Source organism: Oryctolagus cuniculus, chromosome 8 (assembly GCF_964237555.1).
Source record: "Oryctolagus cuniculus chromosome 8, mOryCun1.1, whole genome shotgun sequence".
Taxonomy (NCBI): domain Eukaryota; kingdom Metazoa; phylum Chordata; class Mammalia; order Lagomorpha; family Leporidae; genus Oryctolagus; species Oryctolagus cuniculus.
Window position 1 is genome coordinate 12,185,810 of NC_091439.1, and position 20,579 is coordinate 12,206,388.

The 20,579-nt window shown below is 39.0% G+C and overlaps 1 protein-coding gene across 10 annotated transcripts in view; it reads left to right on the forward strand.

Annotated features, from left to right (window-relative positions):
* The window catches only part of FBXW7 (F-box and WD repeat domain containing 7), a 212,944-nt gene that overhangs the window by 185,614 nt on the left and 6,751 nt on the right, over window positions 1-20,579 (forward strand). For all 10 annotated transcript variants that reach the window (XM_008267326.4, XM_051819993.2, XM_051819992.2 and 7 more), the window contains 6 exons: window positions 846-987; window positions 9,821-9,955; window positions 15,740-15,863; window positions 17,553-17,689; window positions 18,595-18,708; window positions 20,336-20,517. In XM_008267326.4, coding sequence (XP_008265548.1) covers window positions 846-987; window positions 9,821-9,955; window positions 15,740-15,863; window positions 17,553-17,689; window positions 18,595-18,708; window positions 20,336-20,517 — 834 coding nt within the window. The remainder of the gene's footprint in view (window positions 1-845; window positions 988-9,820; window positions 9,956-15,739; window positions 15,864-17,552; window positions 17,690-18,594; window positions 18,709-20,335; window positions 20,518-20,579) is intronic.

Here is a 20,579-nt window from a genome sequence, read left to right on the forward strand (position 1 = left end):
TATAGGAATTAGAAAATAAAGTCCAGTGCATTACTAACGTGTTGATAGCTGCATTGTTTGTGCTGTAAGTTATTCTTTAAGACAGGTAATTTTAGACCTAGATTATCTTACTCCCTTATTCTACTAGTGGCAGAATTGAATTTTAGGTTTTTAAAATTGTTTGACATTTCAAATTGTTGGGCATGTTTAAGTTCACTTATTTAATTTTGTATATAATAAGTTTTAAATTCCAATTTTTAATAAATATGTTTCTAATCAAGGCTAATTCCTTGTCAGAATCTAGACCATGCTCTATAAATAACAATGTAAAATTGGAGAGAAATAGATGGATATTATAAATAATTTTGAAGGCCTCTGGAGCAAATATAGGAATAATACAGCTAGTGAAATCCAAAACGTATGAACATAGTATTTCTACATTTAATTACTTGTTAAGCTTTACTAGTTTGATACCCTTTATTATTAAAAAAAAAAAAAAATCTAGCTGTACTTAGTTATGTCACTGAAGACCTGACTGTAGAAGTAGGGGCCTGCATAGTCCAGGGAAATATTGAACATTATTTATATATAATCAGTAACTTTCAGTTTGGCCAAGGAGATTCTGTCATTTGGATGCAATTACCACTGCCAGGCTAATAACAGGTGGTTATGTAGGAGGAAGAAACTTAACTCTAAGAATAGAAAGTAGGTTTTGTGTAGCCCTGCTCTCTGGGAATAAGCAAATAAAAGTAATAATTGCTTTAATGTTTGAAGTCTGCTAGATCATTCTTATTAAATCAGAGCCTATTATACCTAATCAATGTTAATTTTGCTTGTACTCTTTTTTAAAAATTTGTTTTTGGTAGTACCACTGGGCTTGTACCATGTTCAGCAACACCAACAACTTTTGGGGACCTGAGAGCAGCCAATGGCCAAGGGCAACAACGGCGCCGAATTACATCTGTCCAACCACCTACAGGCCTCCAGGAGTGGCTGAAAATGTTTCAGGTGACATATCTAAGTTCTGTCCTTGAAATGCCTCCTTTAGTTACTGCAAAACATAAAGAGTTAGTCATAATTTTAAAAAAATGAATCAAGTATGGTCGCATGCTACACGATGGTGAACCTTGAAAACATTGTGCTAAGTGAAAGAAGCCAGCCCTAAAAGACCACATGTCGATTCTGTCTGTTTGAAATGTCCAGAGCAGGCAAATCCATAGAGATAGAAAGTAAGTAAGTGGTTGCCAGAGCACTAGGGGGAAATGAGGATTGGAACTAACTACTGGTAGGTATGGGGTTTCTTCTTGGATGATGGGAATGTTCTGGAATTGGTTAGTGGTGATGGCTGGCACAGTATGGTGGGTGTGGTGGGACTGCTGAAGTGTTTACTTATGGATATATATATGCATATCTCGATTTAAAAATGCTGCTAGAGAATAGGACACTCCCTTTAAATATAATGGTTAAGAAAGTCCAGCGCTCATTTTGTGTGAGTATGTGCTTTTTACTGCTTTTGAAATAATAAGACCTTTCTTCCTTTCTCCTTTATTTTTGCATTTCTGGATTGTTGAATGTCCTCTTGTTTTCCAGACTGCATTGCTGTTAGGCATTTAAGAGCACTTTAAGAACTCTGTTTATTAATATTAGAGATAACTTCCCTATCGTGACTACCTTTGTAGAGTTGATGCAGCCTCTTTTCATCAGCGGGCTCAAATTCTCATCACTTCATTTTACTGGTTTTTAAGTTCTTTGAATATTTGCTAGGAAGACTAGTTACAACCAAACCTTGAGTATTGTGAATTTTATAACTTGATAGTGATATTAAATCAATTTAGCTCTTCTTCCTGAAAGGTAATGCATATAAATTAAATGTTTAACAAAATAGCATGGATTAAGTACTCAATTATTCTGCAAATAATAAATAATATAAATGTTATAAAGTGAAGATAATCTGATAATAGCCATCATACTAATATAAAGTGAATGCATTTCATCGCCTCTGGTTGCTTGAATGTTTGGTTATTTAGTGAATGAATACAGGGGTAATGGTTAAAAAAGAAAATATTGTATCTGGTGTTTTAGATTTTTAAGATATTCACTTATGTAAATCCCAATATTTTATTTACTGGGCCAAAAACAAAATAAATATCTCCATTTTTTTCTTCATAGCTGGAAAATTCACTTGAAGCAACGTTACTTTCAAATAGCTAATTAAAAAAATTATTTCAGAAAAACTAAGAACTTTTTTTTTTTTTTTTTTTTTTTTTGGATAGGTAACTGAACAATTCAAGCCCAGGTTCTCAGCAGGGATCGACTTTTCCCTCGGTTGAGACCAGGGTGTCTGAAGCCCCAGTTTGGTTGTTACCACTAAGGGGTTTAGGGGAAGGCCACTGCTGACATCAGTGGGCGGAGACAACATAAAGGACAGCCTCCCACTGCAGACATCCATCCATCCCATGTCAAGCGTGCTCAGATGCCCGCTCTCTGCAGTACATGGATGAAACTTGTATTTTACTGTTTTTAAAATGTGATTAGTCACTAGAATGAAAGATTTTTTTTTTGAGTTTTTGTAGTCATTTATTGACTAAACTTACCAAGGATAATTCCTACCTCTACCTCTCCCTAGATTCTTTTACCATAGGTCATGATAGTTTTAATTTTTAAAATTAATTTTTATTTTTTTCTTATAGGCTCTCAGAAGTTTAAATTTTTAGATTTTATTCTGTGAAAAAGAAATTTGTCCATCAATACGAGGTGAAAATAAATCACAGACATTTATGTAGTGGTAAAGAAATATTTTAAAGGTTGAGTCATCTCTGATTAAGCCCAGGAGATGGGAATAGGGTGTGTGTTTCAAGCTTGCACACGCACGTAGTGCACGCAACAGAGCATTCAAGAATAGTGCAGAGCTGATTTCATACCATTGTTAGGAGAAAATGCCAACATGACTTGAAGTTACACCATTAGTAATGGTTTTATCGTCATTGTAAACAGCATTCTTCCAAAATGCTTATTTTAGATGAAAAAGTTTGTTGTCAGAAGGTACTTCAGAGTAAGATTTAATTTTTTTTTTTGGTGGTAGGGCCCGTTTGTTTTAAAATTTTAGAGAGCCAAATTATTCTTTGCTAGTTACTTACTTAGAGTATTGCCTGGTTTTAAGGGACGTCGCTAATATTGATTGATAGTAGCAGGCATTTATGCATATTATTTTGTCATGTATGGATATTTTAGATCATCGTCTGGAGTGTGTTTGCTTGTTTGGCTCATGCTTTCCTTAATAAAATGTCCAAATGTTCCCACCTACTGTATTTCAACAAACCTGAAACACTGTAGATTGTTTGATGCAGCTGAATTTAATTGTAAAAAAAGAAAGACTTGCTTCTTAGAATCATTGAGACTTGATAAACTACGAAATGTGAGGCCAGCTTTTGGTCCTTTGAAAAGCATTTGCTTGTTTCTTCACATGAGAAGTAGGTACAGTGAGAAAAACGTAGGTAACAGTAATAACATGTGGAATTATCCCTGCAGGTATACAACTGTAGTGTGGTTGGCTGGCTGGCTGGCTGGCTGGTTGGTTGGTTGGTTGGTTTTTTTAATAGATAAATACTCTGTAGCAAAGAAATCTATAACAACAAAAGGTCAACTAGACCCGTGGCTGTGGAGCTTACTCTTTTGCGTCGGTGTCTAAGTCTGACACTCCCAGGGCCTCAGCATTGTACACTGCCCTTTATTTTCCAGGTGGATGCCAAAGTAACTAGAAACGAATCACTTGCCTGAAGGCGTACAGTGCTTTAATGCGGAACTTGTAGAGAGACGTAATTCCGTAGTAAAGTGGAGGAGTCGCAAGTTGACCTGTGTGGTGTAATTGAGGGGTAATTAAACTGCTGCGATTTCTGCAGCTGTGCTGGGCGGGCATTTAATGATGACTTCTCTGTTGCTTAACAAGCAAAATGGAGCACGTGTCCCCTCCCTGTTCCGCTGTCGCTCCTGAGGCAGTGGTACAACATTGTTTTGGTCCAGTTCCATCCATTCTGACAAAGTACTCTGCATTCAATGTATAAATTGCATGAGAACAGACGAGACACCATTTTGGGTAAAAGAAAACCGAGACAGAATGCCCCTGCAAAACGGAAGAGGAAATTAAAGACAAAAACAAAAAGCAGAAATTTTGTACCTTTTGGATTTTCGGTAGCCATTGATTCTACTGTTATGGTAACCAGATTGATGCTTCTGAGTGTTAATTTTGTAGGAGGGAGTCAATTGAGTTTGTTTATATGATGTGGATATGGATACGTGGTTTCTCACAGGAAACTTTTAGTGAATATTCTTTTATGTTGAAATTTACATTCAGAGGCATCCTAAGAGAATATGCACGTATGACTTAGAAAGTAAAGCTCTTGGTTCAGATTTTGGCTTTGCCTCTTAATACCTGGCTAATGTGATTGATATTATGTAACCACTCTTGCCCTTTATTTTCATACCTGATAAAAGAGATAAAAAACTAAATAAAATGTTGTCAAAAGGGAGGAAACACGAAAATGTGCTTAAAGCTGTGCATGGAAATATACTGGAGAAACGGCCTTTGTGGTGCTCAGTTCTCTCGGATTTAAAAGGGGGCTATTAATACTGGTGATTAAAGTATGTGAAAGAGCTTTCGCATTATATAAATGTCATTCTAATCAAAGCATATTTGCATTAAAGCTGTGAATACTTTGAAAAAGTCTTTATACTCAAAATATTACAAAGATAAAGTATAAAATACTGTTTTGATATTAAAAATGGAGTAAATACTACTTGTTGAAGGATTTAATCAAGTTTCATGGTAACACCGAAATCGTACATGTTTTCTGATTTATTTTATTTAAGTCTGATTTGCTAGTCAACCAAAGATTAAAATCCTACAGCATGGTGCCAAAAGAGGATGGATCTGTTATTACTTTGAAATTGTATTTGGTGCAGTATGATTAAGAAGCCTTGTTACATATGGAAAAGTTGAACAAAGTCACATATTTGGCCAGAGAAGACTAAGGGGAAATGTTGTGTCTGTCTGTAATATTTCACAAGTGGGAAGACTGATTCTTTGTTTCTTCAGAAAGTAAAACCTGGATCCTATTGTTTTGAGTTAGAATTTGATATGAAATTGAGCTTGCTGAGAAGAGCCCCAGTGGAGTGGGGCACGGTCGGTCCTGTGCTCTGGAGCAGTTCCGACAGACTGGGCAGCCCCCAGAGGTGTTGGGGGAGTGGTTCTCTGCCACATGGAACTGGGCTGCGGGACCACCAAAGTCAGAATGCAGGATGCACCACATCTGATGGGGACGCTAAGGAGCACGGGTACCAGTGGTTCCCAAACCTTGGTTTGAAGTCGCCTGCGTCAACAGTGGATGCGTCCTCATCCTGACCACCGAACCGTACTCTGATGCTGGGCTGTGACTCATAACGTTCCACCTGTCCCAGTGAACCAGTGGTCGGGCCCAGGCCCCTGGTCGTGTTGACAAACTCGCATGCAGTCCCACAGTTAGTTTACTGGTGACACCCAGGCTACTGGCTGCAGTTCAGTGCTCCTTCTGCTCTTCCCTGCTGCCTGGAGGCTCCGGTTTACCTGAAATAGATACCATTTCCATGGGGCATTGTCAAATTTGCATTTGTGGTTCTGCCCACAAATTAAAACTTGCTTCTCGTGGTTCTTCCTAGACCTGGAATGTTTTTCCTAACCCCTTAGTATGCTCCCACGTTACTACTGTGAAGGTCGAGTTAGGGTCATTAACGGTAAGGTTTTCTAATCAATGCATATTCCTTTGCTGCAAAGTAACATATATATGCAAAATTTGAAGCCACTCTTACAACCAGACCAAGCAAGCATGTTCAGTGATACCATCAAAATAAGAAATAGAAACACTCTATAGGGAGTTTTGAGATGGTGTTGGTGCAATATTTGTCTCTTTAGGCATCCATTCATTCATTTACTCAAATATTTATGGAGCAGGTGATTTGAGCTAGGCCCTACTTTGGGCCTTGGGTACAACTGTGAGTAAAACACATAAAAACTCCTTTTCATGGAACTTACATTCCAGTCAGGAGAGGTTGGGTTAGGAAGGTTGGAACTGGTTGGCAATTTTAGAAATGGTGCCCAGGGACCAGCATTGCATAGGGGGTAAAGCCGCTTCCTGCAACACTGGCATCTATGTGGGCACTGGTTCCTGTTCTAGCTGCCCCACTTCTGATCCAGCTCCCTGCTAATTGCCTGAGACAAGCAGTGGAAGATGACCCAAGTGTTTGGACCCCTACACCCACAATGAGAGACCCTGGATGAAGTACCTGGCTCCTGGCTTTGGCCTGACCCAGAGCTGGCCGTTGCAGCCATCTGGGGAGTGAACCAGCAGATGGAGGATCTCTCACTGTCTCTCTGTAGCTCTGAATTTCAAAATAGATAAATAATCCTTTTAAAGAGAGAGAAAGAAAAAAGAAACAAAAAGCGAGAAAGAAAAGAAATGTTTTCCAGAGAAGATTCCGGGGGAGGTAGTGAGACAGCCAAGCCATGTTGATGTCCAGGGAGAAGACTGTTCCAGGCCGCAAGGGAAAAGACTCAAGTAGAGCTTGTCTGGAGTGTCTGAGGCTCAGAGAAAGACTGTGAGAAAGAAGGAGAGTGATAGGATGTTAGAACCTGTACGCAGCCTGAGGGCTCTGGCTTTTATTTTGACTGAAGTAGGAAGTCACTGGAAGGTTTTGATTTTCAACGGAATCGTTGAGGACTGTGTGGAGAATAGAGCAGCCATGACAAAGGCAAGCAACAGAAATCAGTCCGAGGGTTATGGGGATAATCTGGGAGATAGATACCAGTGGCTTAGACCAGTGTGGTAATGGTCAGATTCTGGATGTATTTTGAAATTTGAGACCATAGAAATCATTTGCATGAGAGCCATCTGATGCTGAGAGAAAGAGGAGACAGGGATGCCTCCCGAGTTCTTAGCCTGGGAAAGTAGTAGAATGTAGTTACATCTTACTGAAACAAGTGCAGATCTGGAGAGAAAGATTGTGGACATGTTAAGTTTCTATTGTATCTAAGAATAAATATTGAGAGAATAATTTTATATACAGATCTAGAGTTCAGGGAAGAAATCCATACTGGAGAGAGAAAGGCTATCCAAATGGTTCAGACCATGCACCTAAGAGATACGGTTCTTAAATAATTAAACTGTTGAATAGATGTGGGCAGTAGAAACAGTCTTTTACTGTGTAATTATAGCTTATGGTACTAATCTTTATTAATGATATTCTTCTCAATACAGACATATCACAGACTAATAACTACATAACTTAAATTGAGATATAATTTTGATTTGACCCTTCTTAAATATACTTTAAAACAAAATAAAGATATTGCTTAAAAGACCATTGCAGTCTTAGAAACATTTTGCTATATAAGCATAATTTTTGTTGTGACTTTGTCTTATAAAAGGAGACGTTTATGACATTGTTCCAGACATTTACAGATCTGAACTGGTTGTTTAGCTTCTGTCCAGGCTTCTTTTTTAAACGTCTACACTCTACCCTCCAAAAGCTTTGATCAAAGGGACTGCTCATCTATTAGTGGTTATGTGCCATGTATCGATACTGATTTTTTTATCCCTTCCTTTTTAAGAAATAGTAATAATGCATTAACTGAAAACATAAGTATACATACAGTTTTTTTACTTTAGACATAGTCATAGTAGCTATTAATTTAAGTAATTACATGTAAAGTATGTAGAGAAGTTATACATTGAAAGATTTGTCATTCTTTACTGGAGAAACTTACATGGATAATTTTATTTTCCTATAAAAATTTTCATAGAAAAACCATAAGCACTTCCAGAAACATCATTAAAATAGGCTTTCATATTTGCAAAGGCGATTAAGACAGTTAAACTAACATTATTCTGTCATCAAGTTCCTTAATTAAAGCTGCATTTTGAGTCAGTATAGTTACTTGTCACCCCAAGTGGCCACGAGTCCCCTATGATAGAGCTCAAGAGAGACAACATATTAGAAAAAATGACCTCAAATCCTGGGAGAGATGTCAGTCGGTAAGGTAGTTTATGTTATTTTTTTTAATGGTCAGAAAGGAGTGGAGATTGGCCACATTGTCAAAGAGGTAAGTTGTGAACTTCTTTGAACCTCAGCGTTTGAATTTGGGTAAAGGAAACCAAACTGAATAATCAAATGTCTAACTAATGTGTAGACATGTATGTTAGTATTTTTAGTTTCTCTAGGTAGTTCCTCACGCTGATCAAAAGTGATACAAGTGATTACTAAAGGTGAATGTTCCAAGTATGTGTAGACGTAAAAGAGAAGGACTCAAATATTATGGAAGTAGTGAAATATTATTGAAGTGTTTAGTAAGGCCGCTATAAACTGCATGATCAAAGAAATGAAGTTTATTGTAGACTACAACAAACGGGCAAATGCTTTTAAAAATACTTTCCAATTATGTATTTCACATTACAGAATTCAAGTTTCCTTGTTTAAGAAATGGAATGTCAAAATCCACGTCTTTCTAGCTCCAAAACTCACCTATTATTTTCTATTTACCTACAACTAAAATGGACATAATAATTAATTTTTAAAAATATTTATTATTTGAAAGAGTTACAGAGGGGGGAGAGAGAGAAAGAAAGAAAGAGAGAGAGAGAGAGAGATTTTCCATCTGCTTGTTCACTCCCCGGATAGCTGCAATAGCTGGGGCTGGGCCAGGCCAAAGCTAGGAGCCAGGAGTTTCTTCCGTGTCTCCCACGTGGGATGCAGGGGCCCGGGTACTTGGGGCATCTTCTGCTTTTCCAGGCTATTAACGGGGAACTGAACAGGAAGTGGAGCAGCCAGGACATGAAACAGTGCCCATATGGGATGCCAGCGAAGCAGGCAGCAGCTTTACCCGCTACGCCACAGTGCAGGCCCTTGGACATAATAATTTAAATTGGTACTAAGATCAGCATAGTTTTCCGGAAATAAAGACCTGCTCATGGGTGTTCTTTCCCTTAAGTATAAGTAATACAAGGTTATTTAAATGTTTTGCATGATTATTGTGAGACTTTGACATTTTAATTATTCACATAGCTTTTTGGGGTTTCCTTGGCTTTTGTGCATGGGTGTTCCTCACCTGAAAAAAGAACTTGTTTGTAATCCCCTGGCATTGTTTAAAGGAACTCATATTTTCAAAATATAATTATGTATTTTTGTTTTTCTATAACGTAGCACTTTATGTCCTTCCTTCTTTAGATCTTTGTTCATATTCTCAACTTACTACTAGGCTTCTATTTTTTATTTTCTGTTGTGTATCTGAAAATACTTTCACATAACAAATCAAAATTCTTTGAATTTGTGGAAGACACATCTCAGATGCTCCATATGTAGTTATTAATTTTTCTCTAAATGATTCTGCTGATGTCCTAACTCTTAGATGGGTGCCTTATTAAAGCCATCAAATTTTATGGTAACTACTAGAAAGATTATAGAGAAAGAAAAATCGTAAATATTCCCTATTTATTCAGTAACACAAATTAATGTTTCTCAGATAAAATTTCAGTTTCTCCATCAGTTTCTGGATGGCAGATGAACATAAAACTATTATAATTATGTAATAAAAATATTTTTTTCTGCTGAAACCACTGATTTTCAAAAGTTTTGACAAGAAAAGATAGAAAATTTGATAAGACCCCAGTGACTTCTGGGGGAAATGTTGCTGTAAGTAGCTACTGTTTATATGATTCTTTCTTGTTCAAATTTGATTGAATGTGCTTGTGGGGTTTCCTTAATGAGTTTATAATTTGTGATACCTGTTAAAATGAAATTTTTAATTCTTTGATAGAGCTGGAGTGGACCAGAGAAATTGCTTGCATTAGATGAACTCATTGACAGTTGTGAACCTACGCAAGTAAAGCATATGATGCAAGTGATAGAGCCCCAGTTTCAGCGGGACTTCATTTCTTTGCTCCCTAAAGAGGTAAGGAGCGCCAGTTCCATTCTTCACGGGGTGCTACTTCATATATATCTCAAGAGCCACCACCTTTAGACATCGCCATGCTTATTATGGTATTTAGTGTTGTCACTTTTAACACTTAATTAGTGGTAAAGAGGGCTGTGAATTGATACAGACTGCTGTGACTTAATAATGTCATTGTCAGAGTGAAGTATGCTTATGGACTGCAGCTTCTTTTCACTACTTGAATAAGTGATGTATCTGAGAGGAACTATTGAGTTTCACTAATGTGGCTACATTTTCACAGGTGATTTGAAGCTTATCCTTTCGTTTTTCTGGTATGTTCATTATAGTGGGTTTTTTGAAAATTCTGATTTTTATTTAAAAAAAACTTATTTGTTTTTATCTTATTTTGTTTCGTTATCCTAAGTCTCTTCAAGACCAATAGATTTATGAATCTGTTGAGTTGTAGTTCCCTGGTATTTATATTGTATAATTATTTTAAAACACATAGAATTTTACAAGTGTGTCTTTTTCAGTTAATGTCATTTTTCTCTTATCTCCATTTTATACACACATACACAGTTTCTCATGCCAGTTACATTCTTATGATACTTCTTTGAGGATTATTTATACCTTTTTATTTTTCTGTTTTTATGTAAACTAGCACTCGTTTTTATTATAGACTCAGTATGAGCATATGGACATTCTTGACTGTATAAATAAGGTATAGTTTAGTTGTAATACTTTTATTACTACTGAAGACTACATAGTTTCATTTCTTCAGCAGATGTGAATAATATAGCAGTCGGTGGCACTATGCAGGGGCAGGTTAGGTGGTGCAGCATGTTAAGCCACTTGCAACATTTGAGTCCCTGTTGCTCTGCTTGCAATCAGCTTCCTGCTAATGTGCTTTGGGTCAATGGAAGATGCCCCAAGTACTTGGATCCCTTCACCTGTTTCAGAGACTGCAGTGGAGTTCCTGGCTTTGGCCTGGCATAGATCTGTCTGTTGTGGCATTTAAGGAGTGATCCAGCAGATTCTCTTCCTTCCCCCTCTCATCCAGGTACCCTACATGGATGCAGGGGCTTATGCGCTAGGGCCATCTTCTGCTGCTTTCCCAGGTGCATTAGCAGGGAACTGGATCTGAAATGGTACAGCTGGGACACAAATTGGCACCCATATGGAATGCCAGTGTTGCAGGCTGTGGCCTTACCCAGTGTGCCACAACACCAGCCCCTCCAAAAAAAAATTTTTATTTTTGCTAGCTCATTCTAAAATTGAAACCTTTGAATAGATTTGACTTATGAAAGCAGTATAAGCTAAGCTGTTTGCTTCCAGAAGGACATTAATAACGGGAAACTCTTGAGTATTTGACCAGAAGTGAACTTATTCAGCCTTGGGATAGTCTTCAGCTTCCCCTGGTATCCTTATTTCACAGGATAGTAGTTCTGTGAAAATGCAGACTTCCTCATAGTGTAATTTGTCTTCTTATCTCTAAAAGTTATGAGTTCTTTTTGGTTTGCTTTTGTTTTATTTGGATTTCTATAGTAACTTCTTAACATACAAATGTGATTTATAGTCAGAATATGGAAATATTTTGAAGAGTCTAACAACTAAGCCTAAATTGTCAATAACTAGTATAAATCTTGGCTTAAATGTTCTTTTAAAGATTGGCTGGGGAAAAGGTGAAACCGAACAGAATAAGAGAGTGCCGTGGCTTAGCAGATCTGTGTCTACATTTCATTCTGGTTTCAGCAACAAGAAAAAAAAATTATCCGAATTAGAAAATGCTTTATTTTATATGTGGAGAAATAGTGGTATAGATCTAAGTCTTAGTTAGCATTATCATATTAAATATGGTGTTAAATATCATATTAAATACTAAATATCATATTAATACATTTTAATATTAGCATTATCATATTAAAGTATTATTATTTCATGGCAGGAATTGTACTTACAATGTTTTTCTTAGAATTTCTGTGAACATGTTTCCAAACTCTTTACCAACATTTTCTGATTAATTTCAAAAGCTTTGACAGAAATCTCACTACATGTCAGATGGGAGGCCTGTGATAAATAGCATTCTCCCTCTTTTATAATTAAATGTCCAGAAAATTGCAGTTGGTACAGTAGGTGATCTAGAACAAAACTTAAAATGAACATAGAATCAGCCAACGTTTTCTTTTTTCTCTTAATTTTTCCCCTTGATTAGTCTACTAAACCATAGCGATTCTGGGTAAGTGTTGGCTGCTTTTTACAATGTGGTGGCCTTTTATATATAGGTTTCAGGGAAAGATAAATAGCAACTCTGAAATTATAAATTTTGGCAAGGAAAAGGTATAATTATCTGAAATAGGTTTTTCAATTTAAGAGTTTCTGTCTCTTAAAGGCAGAGTGATCATTAGGAAGAATTATTAATGTGGGTTTTCCCTTTAAACCAAATGAGTAGAAAAACTGCTTGGGCTAGACCGTTTGAGTGGGCTACAAGAAGACTGTACTGTAGCTCTGTACCAGTGTTGCCAAAACGTCTTCAGTTCTGTCTGCTGCAGCAAAGTACGTGGCTTATCAACAGCAACACTTCGTTCCTCACAGTCCTGGAGCTGGGAAGTCTGATCACGGTGGCAGCGTGGTTGGGTTCTGGCGTAGGCCCCCTTTGTGTGGGTCTGGAGACCTCCATCTCCTGCGTCATCACATGGTGTGCCCAGAGAGGGCTCGAGAATCCTGAGGGCCTACTTTTAAGGGCATATTAGTCTGCTGCACGAGAGCTCAATTCCATGACCCAGTTACCTCCCAGAGGTCCCGCTTGCTAATTCTGCCCCATTCAGGGTTCAGACCTCACCATGCAGATTTGAGGGGACCATTTCAGCCCCCTACATGAGAAACCTGGCTTCCCTTGAGGGGCTACTATCCTTCCCCGCAACAGTAGGAATCATGTAACGAATTTCTCTTCCCCTTTTGCTTGGCAGTTTAATTCAAACACCACGTAAAGCATTGTTGCCAACAAACTCGTGTTCCACTTTTTCCCTGGTTAAAATCTTCTGGTGTGTATTTTTCCCGATGCTGATCTTTTTATTCACATTCTCTGTTTTGCTTTGTATGTGTTCTGCATTACCTATATGGAAGGGTCTCAAAGTAAATAGATGAACATTTAATAAGTTCATGGTTGAGTTAGGGCCTTTGCCATTTTAAAGGAAAATGTGCCATATGTGGTGTTAGCACTTCAGCTTTCTTGAACACCTGAATGTTTCTTTGCATTTCTCTTTTAATGCATGTAGACATTGGATTAGACAACCTCCTAATCAGTATTAATGAAGGAAATTTTACTTGCTGAGTTGGAGTTGTGCTTTTTTAAGATTTGTTTGTTTATTTGAATGTCACAGAGTTACAGAGAGGGAGCAACAGAGGCAGAGAGAGAAAGAGGTCTTCCATCTGCTGGTTCATGCCCCAAATGGCTGCAGTGGCCAGAGCTGGGCTAGGAAGTAGCCAGGAGCTTCATCTGGGTCTCCCACGTTAGTACAGGGGCCCAAGGAGTTGGGCCATTTTCTGCTGCTTTCCCATGAGCATTAGTAGAGAGCTGGATGGGGAGTGGAGCAGCCAGGACTCAAGCTGGCGCCCACATGGGATGCCGGCCCTGCAGGTGGCAGCTTTACCCACCACAGCACTGGCCCCCGGGGTTGTATTCTTGAAACCCAGGCTGTTCTGGATTTGTTGTTTCCTAGCATGCAGTATCCATTGGCTATTTCTGTAAACTGCTTGATTTCTAACTCAGATAACCAAAGAATTGTGATATTTTTGTATCGTGGTTCTCCATATATCAGGCTTTAATTAGCATCTCTTGTACTCTGTCTGAAAATTTCTGTGCTAAATTATAATTCCACATAAATTAATCATATGATGACTTCACATTACTACTATGCTGACAGTATGCCAACTTGCCTAAACTTTTATTGTAATTAACTGGCTTTATGGAGTACCTGTTAAAAAGTACAATATTGAAAGAGAGGTGCGTGCATTTGTTTATGTGTATACACATACGTATATGCACACATGCATAGGTTATTAAATATAGTTATACCTTTGTTTAAGTGACTCCATTTCTGTACATAACACTGAGTGGTCTTCTCTGGTAGACCAAAGGTAATTAATTATCTTGCAAAAAGTTTTCCACTGTCACTTATCAATAATGGTATTAAATTGAATACTGGCTGGTTGGAGCACTTTGTATATAGAATGTGCTCCATAAATATGTGATTGATGTGGAACTCTGTACATATAAAGTCATTGAGAAGTGGTTATTTATATCATGTAATTCCTACTTAGCAACAAAAAAACCTCAAATTGTTGTTTTGCTTTATTCCCTATATGACCCTTGACCCTTTAAGTGATGGTTAATGTTAATCCTTGTCATAACTTTATCGTTCTTTGATGAACTTTTCTCCAGATATCATAATTTAAGTTTCTTGTGTGACATGTGAGGCTACTTGAATCAGCATTGTCAGAGGCTTCCATTTTCCTCTTCCCTTTTCTTTTTTATTTAAATTGACTTTATGCACATTAAAAAAGATACTATAAATAAACTTTTTAAATCACAGAGCTAGCTCAAATATGCAACTCTGTGTAGCCCATCAAGAAAATCTCTATAAGCAATGTAAAGTAATTAGAATCCAGTTATATATCTACCTCTTAGAAATGATATGAAGGGCCGACGCTATGGTGCATCGGCTTAACGCCCTGGCCTGAAGCACCGGCATCCAGTATGGGCGCTGGTTCTAGTCCCGGCTGCTCCTCTTCCGATCCAGCTCTCTGCTGTGGCCTGGGGAGAGCAATAGAAGATGGCCCAAGTGCTTGGGCCCCTGCACCCATGTGGGAGACCCGAAAGAAGCTTCTGGCTCCTGGCTTCGCATCGGCACAGCTCCGGCCGTTGCAGCCATCTTGGGAGTGAACCAGCAGATGGAAGACCTTTCTCTCTCTCTCTCTCTCTCTCTCTCTGTCCCTACCTCTCTCTGTGTAACTCTGACTTTCAAGTAAAATAAATTAAAAAAAATCTTTAAAAAAAATAAATGACATGAAATTGAACCACAGAGAACCTGTAGAATCTTATTATCAGACCATGAGGCAAGCATTCAGGTGGTGTTCAGTGAATGTATACTGTAGAGGGAGAGAGTAATTTTAAACAAGTAATACAGTTAAATTATTGAGCTGAAGCTCACAGAGGAAAGGAAAGAGCAGAGACTGAGGCGTTAGTTAAGTGTTCTTTGAAGAGGTAGCGTTAGGAAAGTTCATAAAAACCAGGATGGTGCTTGTTTTTAGTCTACTGCATATTTGTTAAGATTGAAGATACAGGGCAGGCGTTGCGCTTACAGCAGGTGAAGCTGCCATTAGGGAGGCCCACGTCCCATGTCAGAGTGCGGGTGTGAGTCCCGGCTGCTTTGCTTCCAGTGCATCCTGGTGGCAGCAGACAATGGCGCACATGCTTGGGTCCCTGCCACCCACATGGGAGACTGCTGGATCTGGCTCCTGGTTTCAGCCTGGCCAGCCCTGGCTGTTGCACACATCTGGGGAGTAAACCAGCAGATGGAAGATACTTTCTGTCTTTCTCCCTCTCTCTCTGTCTCACTCTGCCTCTCAAATGAATAAACAAACTTTAAAAAAAAGATGAAAGTTACTGTCACATAATTTTAGAAATTATAATGTCAAGTTACATCTATATGCAAGTATTTTATCCTATGGATAATAATGCACTTGTTTCTGTAAATTGTTCTTTAAAATGTGGGTATACTATGCGTCTCTTCTTTTTCATAGCTGGCACTTTACGTGCTTTCATTCCTGGAACCCAAAGACCTGCTACAGGCGGCTCAGACGTGCCGCTACTGGAGAATCTTGGCTGAGGACAACCTTCTCTGGAGAGAGAAATGCAAAGAAGAGGGTAAGACTCAAAGCTGCATGGAGCGTAAATCGATGCTTCGGAAAAGGAAAGCGATGCTGAAAACAAGTAGGGAAAATAAAAATGAGTGCATTTGATGTGCAGGTAGAATAAAGTAGTGGGTCATTGAGAAAAGGAGAGAGAGAAGTTTGACACCCTATAAAAGAATGGGTCTTCATTTAAATTCACCTACATGAGTTCAACAATGAAAAAGTCAAGATGAGGATAATTTAAAGGAAACCCCAAAGTTATATTATCAATTAAGTACCCAACTATTCAGTGATTGTTTGTTCCTTCCATGAATATTTATTGAATGTCTCCAGTGAGCTAGACTGTATTCTTAAATGCTGGTAAGACAGCAGCGACCTGCCATTTTCTTCCTGTCACGGAGCGTGTATTCCTGAAGCCTGTGTTTTTGAATACCCTGTCTCAGTAGAGGAGTAGACCTTGCGCATACTAATTCAAGGGAGAGCTCTCCGCTTTCCAGCAAACATGTAGGAAAATAGCATTTTTGACAAAATATTACTTGCTTTAGAGAGGCAAAACTTTTGAGAAAGAGTCATAGAACATGACCCAGGTAACTCTGTGGGTGGTCCTGTCTTTCGTGGTGCTCAAGGTCATGTGGGGAACGTTGACAGTTAGGCCAGGTTGGTAAAGCTTTGAGGAGGAGACCCCATATACTAGGTTTCTGATCCTGCTTCTACCCTGTCTAGGGCAAGGAGTAATCTGTGAAACCTTCCTTCTCAATTATCTGTATACAGAACGTGGGGTTCATAGCTCTGCCTTACCTTTACCATAGAGTCCGTTTTAGATGTCTTTTTACAAAGTGGTGACAAAGCCATAACAAAATCTGTCATGTAACCATCTGGAAGTGGTGCCGGGTGCTTCACGTTTTGTGCAGGGTCACCGCCATGCACCTCTAGAGCTTCTTCCTCTTGCCTAGCTGAGCCTCCATACTTGCTGTGGGCAGCTCTTCCCCCTCCTCCCCCGAGCCCCCAGCAGCCACCCTTGTGCTTTTTGTCCCCCTACGTTTTACTGCTCCGGGGATCTCAGGTGGGTGAAATCATACAGCATTGTCTCTTTGTGACTGGCTTCCTTAACTTAGCATGTCTTCAGGGTCCATCTGTGTCATAACGTGGGTCAGAATTTCCTTCTTTTTTAAGGCTGTGTGATACCCTGCTGTATGTAAAAACCATATTTTGTTGACCCATTCACCTGCCAGTGGACACTGGATTATTTCCCCCTTTTGACAGTTATTAATGATACGGCTGTGAACGAACATGAATGTACAGCTGTATATCTGTTGGGGTCTCTCATTTCTAGAGAGGTTAGGGTATATATCCAGAAGTGGAACTGCGAGGTCATACATTACTTCTGTGCTAAAGTGTTTTGAGGAGCCACTCTGCTGTTTTCCATGGCTTCACCACTTTGCGTTACAAGAGTACACAAGCACTTCAATTTCTTCATATCCTCATCAACATTTCCTGCAGTCATTTTGAGAAAGAAATGAAATACTGAATGTAAAAATATGCCATATATTAATTTTACATGCCGTAATAACAGTATTCAGTATTGGACAATGTCCTGCATTTCAGTGGTTTTGAGCATTGAGGAAAATGAGATACATTTGAAAATGTGTGGTGTTTATTATTGGTGAAGGCAGTTATACTCCTGAACTCTTTAACACTTTAGGAATTGATGAACCATTGCACATCAAGAGAAGAAAAGTAATAAAACCAGGTTTCATACACAGTCCATGGAAAAGTGCATACATCAGACAGCACAGAATCGACACCAACTGGAGGCGAGGAGAGCTCAAGTCTCCTAAGGTAACGGAACTCTCGCGTGCCGTAACAGGAGCCATGACCAGCCTGAGAGCCTGGTGTGCTCTCGTGTTGCGCTTCTTGACATCTATCTTCTGTAGAAAGAAAACAATGAATTTAAAAATAACTGAAAGTGTAACCGACAGTATTCCTGTATTGCTAATATCTCTCGTCTGGCAACCAACTGTACCTGAATAAAAAATGAGATGAATTGAATGTCTGTCTTATGTAAATGAAAGTCTCTGAATATTCCATTGGATTTTATTGCATCATATATTTGCCACTAAAGATGTGCTGCCTCCTTTGACCTCATAATCCAAACTTGATTTCTTTAAGGAGAATCTGTGTTTCGGTTTTTGATCATTCATATGTGTTTTTATTTTTATAAACAGAAATGTAATTCTGGTTTTTCTGTCTTACAACATTGGAAATATATGAAATGTAGAAATGCTTGAAACTCTTAGCTATCACGTTTTTACCACTGGGAAGAAACAATCTGGGGAGACACCGTCATGCTAATAGTATATACCGTGAATTGAAAAGCTATTTTCATTCCCGTCTTTGTAGTTAGTACATGATGTGTGTCAAAATTGCAGAAATTAGATGCATATTCTCTTGGTTTAAGCAAAGTAGATGATTATAAAATACATTTGGGTTTGAACCATCTGTAGGAGGTCTTGATAAATAAAAGTTAAATTTTAATGGTCAGTGTTTCAAGTATAAATAATGCAATATGGAAATAATACAACGTTTAATACTTGATTCATCAGCCAGAAAGGGTGATGCTTCTTACTTCATATAAATTTTAATTCTAGAAGTAGACTACAGATTATTGTTCCTATTTTCCGTGCTACTGGTATTTGAGAGTTTGACCTACCGGCACATTTTTAATGCGGACATTTCTCTTGCAGGTGCTGAAAGGACACGATGATCACGTGATCACGTGCTTACAGTTCTGCGGTAACCGAATAGTTAGTGGTTCTGATGACAACACGTTGAAAGTGTGGTCCGCGGTCACCGGCAAAGTAAGTTCACTTCTTTCTACACGTCCCAGAGTCACCGTTTTGTGTATTATGACTTTTGTAAGGATCCACTAATCAAAGGAAAGCAGCGATTCCTTTTTGATTCTTGCTTATTTTGATAGCAAGTATCAGGGGTTCTAACTTAGCCCCCCACCCCCCACACTGAGGAAAGTCACATGGGCACCGCTGTGCTTCTCACCACAGGGAGGTCGCTGGCACCGTCACCCTGTAAGCTGTTAGCCTGTCTTTGTGACCCAGCTGTTTTGAAGTGTTGCAGATGTGGTCTTTTTCTTGGCTCTGTTTTTCCCTCCTTGATTAACACTCTTAAGTTATACATCATTACTTTTAATGTTTTGCAAAAAAGTCTGATTGAGGGTTGTTTATTTTTTTCTTCTTTCTTTAATAACTGCTTCATTGATAAGCTACCTGTAGCTCCTCAGTTAAGCAAATCGTGTCAATTCAGACCTTCCTCTGACTGCTGTGAGCTGGGAGGTCAGCAAAGTAGGTATCCAAATACTAGTTTGAAGATAAAAGCTTTCCAGCACTGAGCCAGAGCGCATACAACATTCTACGCTGATGGCCGGCGCCGTGGCTCACTAGGCTAATCCTCCGCCTTGCGGCGCCGGCACCCCGGGTTCTAGTCCCGGTCAGGGTGCTGGATTCTGTCCCTGTTGCCCCTCTTCCTGGCCAGCTCTCTGCTGTGGCCAGGGAGTGCAGTGGAGGATGGCCCAAGTGCTTGGGCCTGCACCCCGTGGGAGACCAGGAGAAGCACCTGGCTCCTGCCATCGGATCAGTGCGGCGCGCCGGCATTGGAGGGTGAACCAACGGCAAAGGAAGATTTTTCTCTCTCTCTCTCTCTCTCACTGTCCACTCTGCCTGTCCAAAAAAAAAAAAAATTCTACTCTGGTGACTCCAGTGAATATTTATTTTTATTTTTCCACTGGAGAATGTTATCATGAATTAAGTAACTGCCACCTTAAAAATAATAGACGAGAGACAGAATAAAAATCTTATGTCTTTACCATGTTACTTCTTGGGCAAGAGTCTTAGAAATCTTCCAAGTCAGATGCTTAAATGTTGAAAAAGAAGCTTCATATTTCCATGGTGTAATATTAGTTTTGGATTTATTTCAGGGTTTTAATGTATGTCTTTACTTGTCTAGAAGTAGCTTGGCTGGCTCCTAACTACTGCCTTGGGGCAAATTCAGATGAAATGTGGTATGTAGGCACACCCAACACTGTTGGCATTCTTTCATTAAATCTATTACATACGTGGAAGAAACCGAGTTGCAGTTTTAGTGTTATTTCCTCAGAGGCCAGGCTGGAGCTATCATACTTCACTTTCACATCATGTGTTTGCTTTCTCTCCTATCGCAAGTTGTATAACATGTTCGTTGTCTACATATTTGTTCTTCATCTGTGCGTGTGTATGTGTGTGTAAGTACGTAATGCTACTGAATACACAAAGCAGTGAATAGTGATGGCACCTTCTTAAGTTGAGATGCAAAAAGTATTTTCTGATGGACCAAATTGAAGAAGTAATTTCACAGCAAATTTTAATGAGCTATTACACTGTTATTTAAATCACTTTCCTTTCTACCCAAAAGTAATCATCTTAAGTATTTTTCCAGTGCCTGAGGACATTAGTGGGACATACAGGTGGAGTATGGTCATCCCAGATGAGAGACAACATCATCATTAGTGGATCTACAGACAGGACCCTCAAAGTATGGAACGCAGAGACTGGAGAATGTATACACACCTTATATGGGCACACTTCCACTGTGCGCTGTATGCATCTTCATGAGAAACGGTAAGGGAAAATGGTGTCATCATAGCTGGGGCTTCGTCCTCTGTTACTTGGGAAGTGGTGGC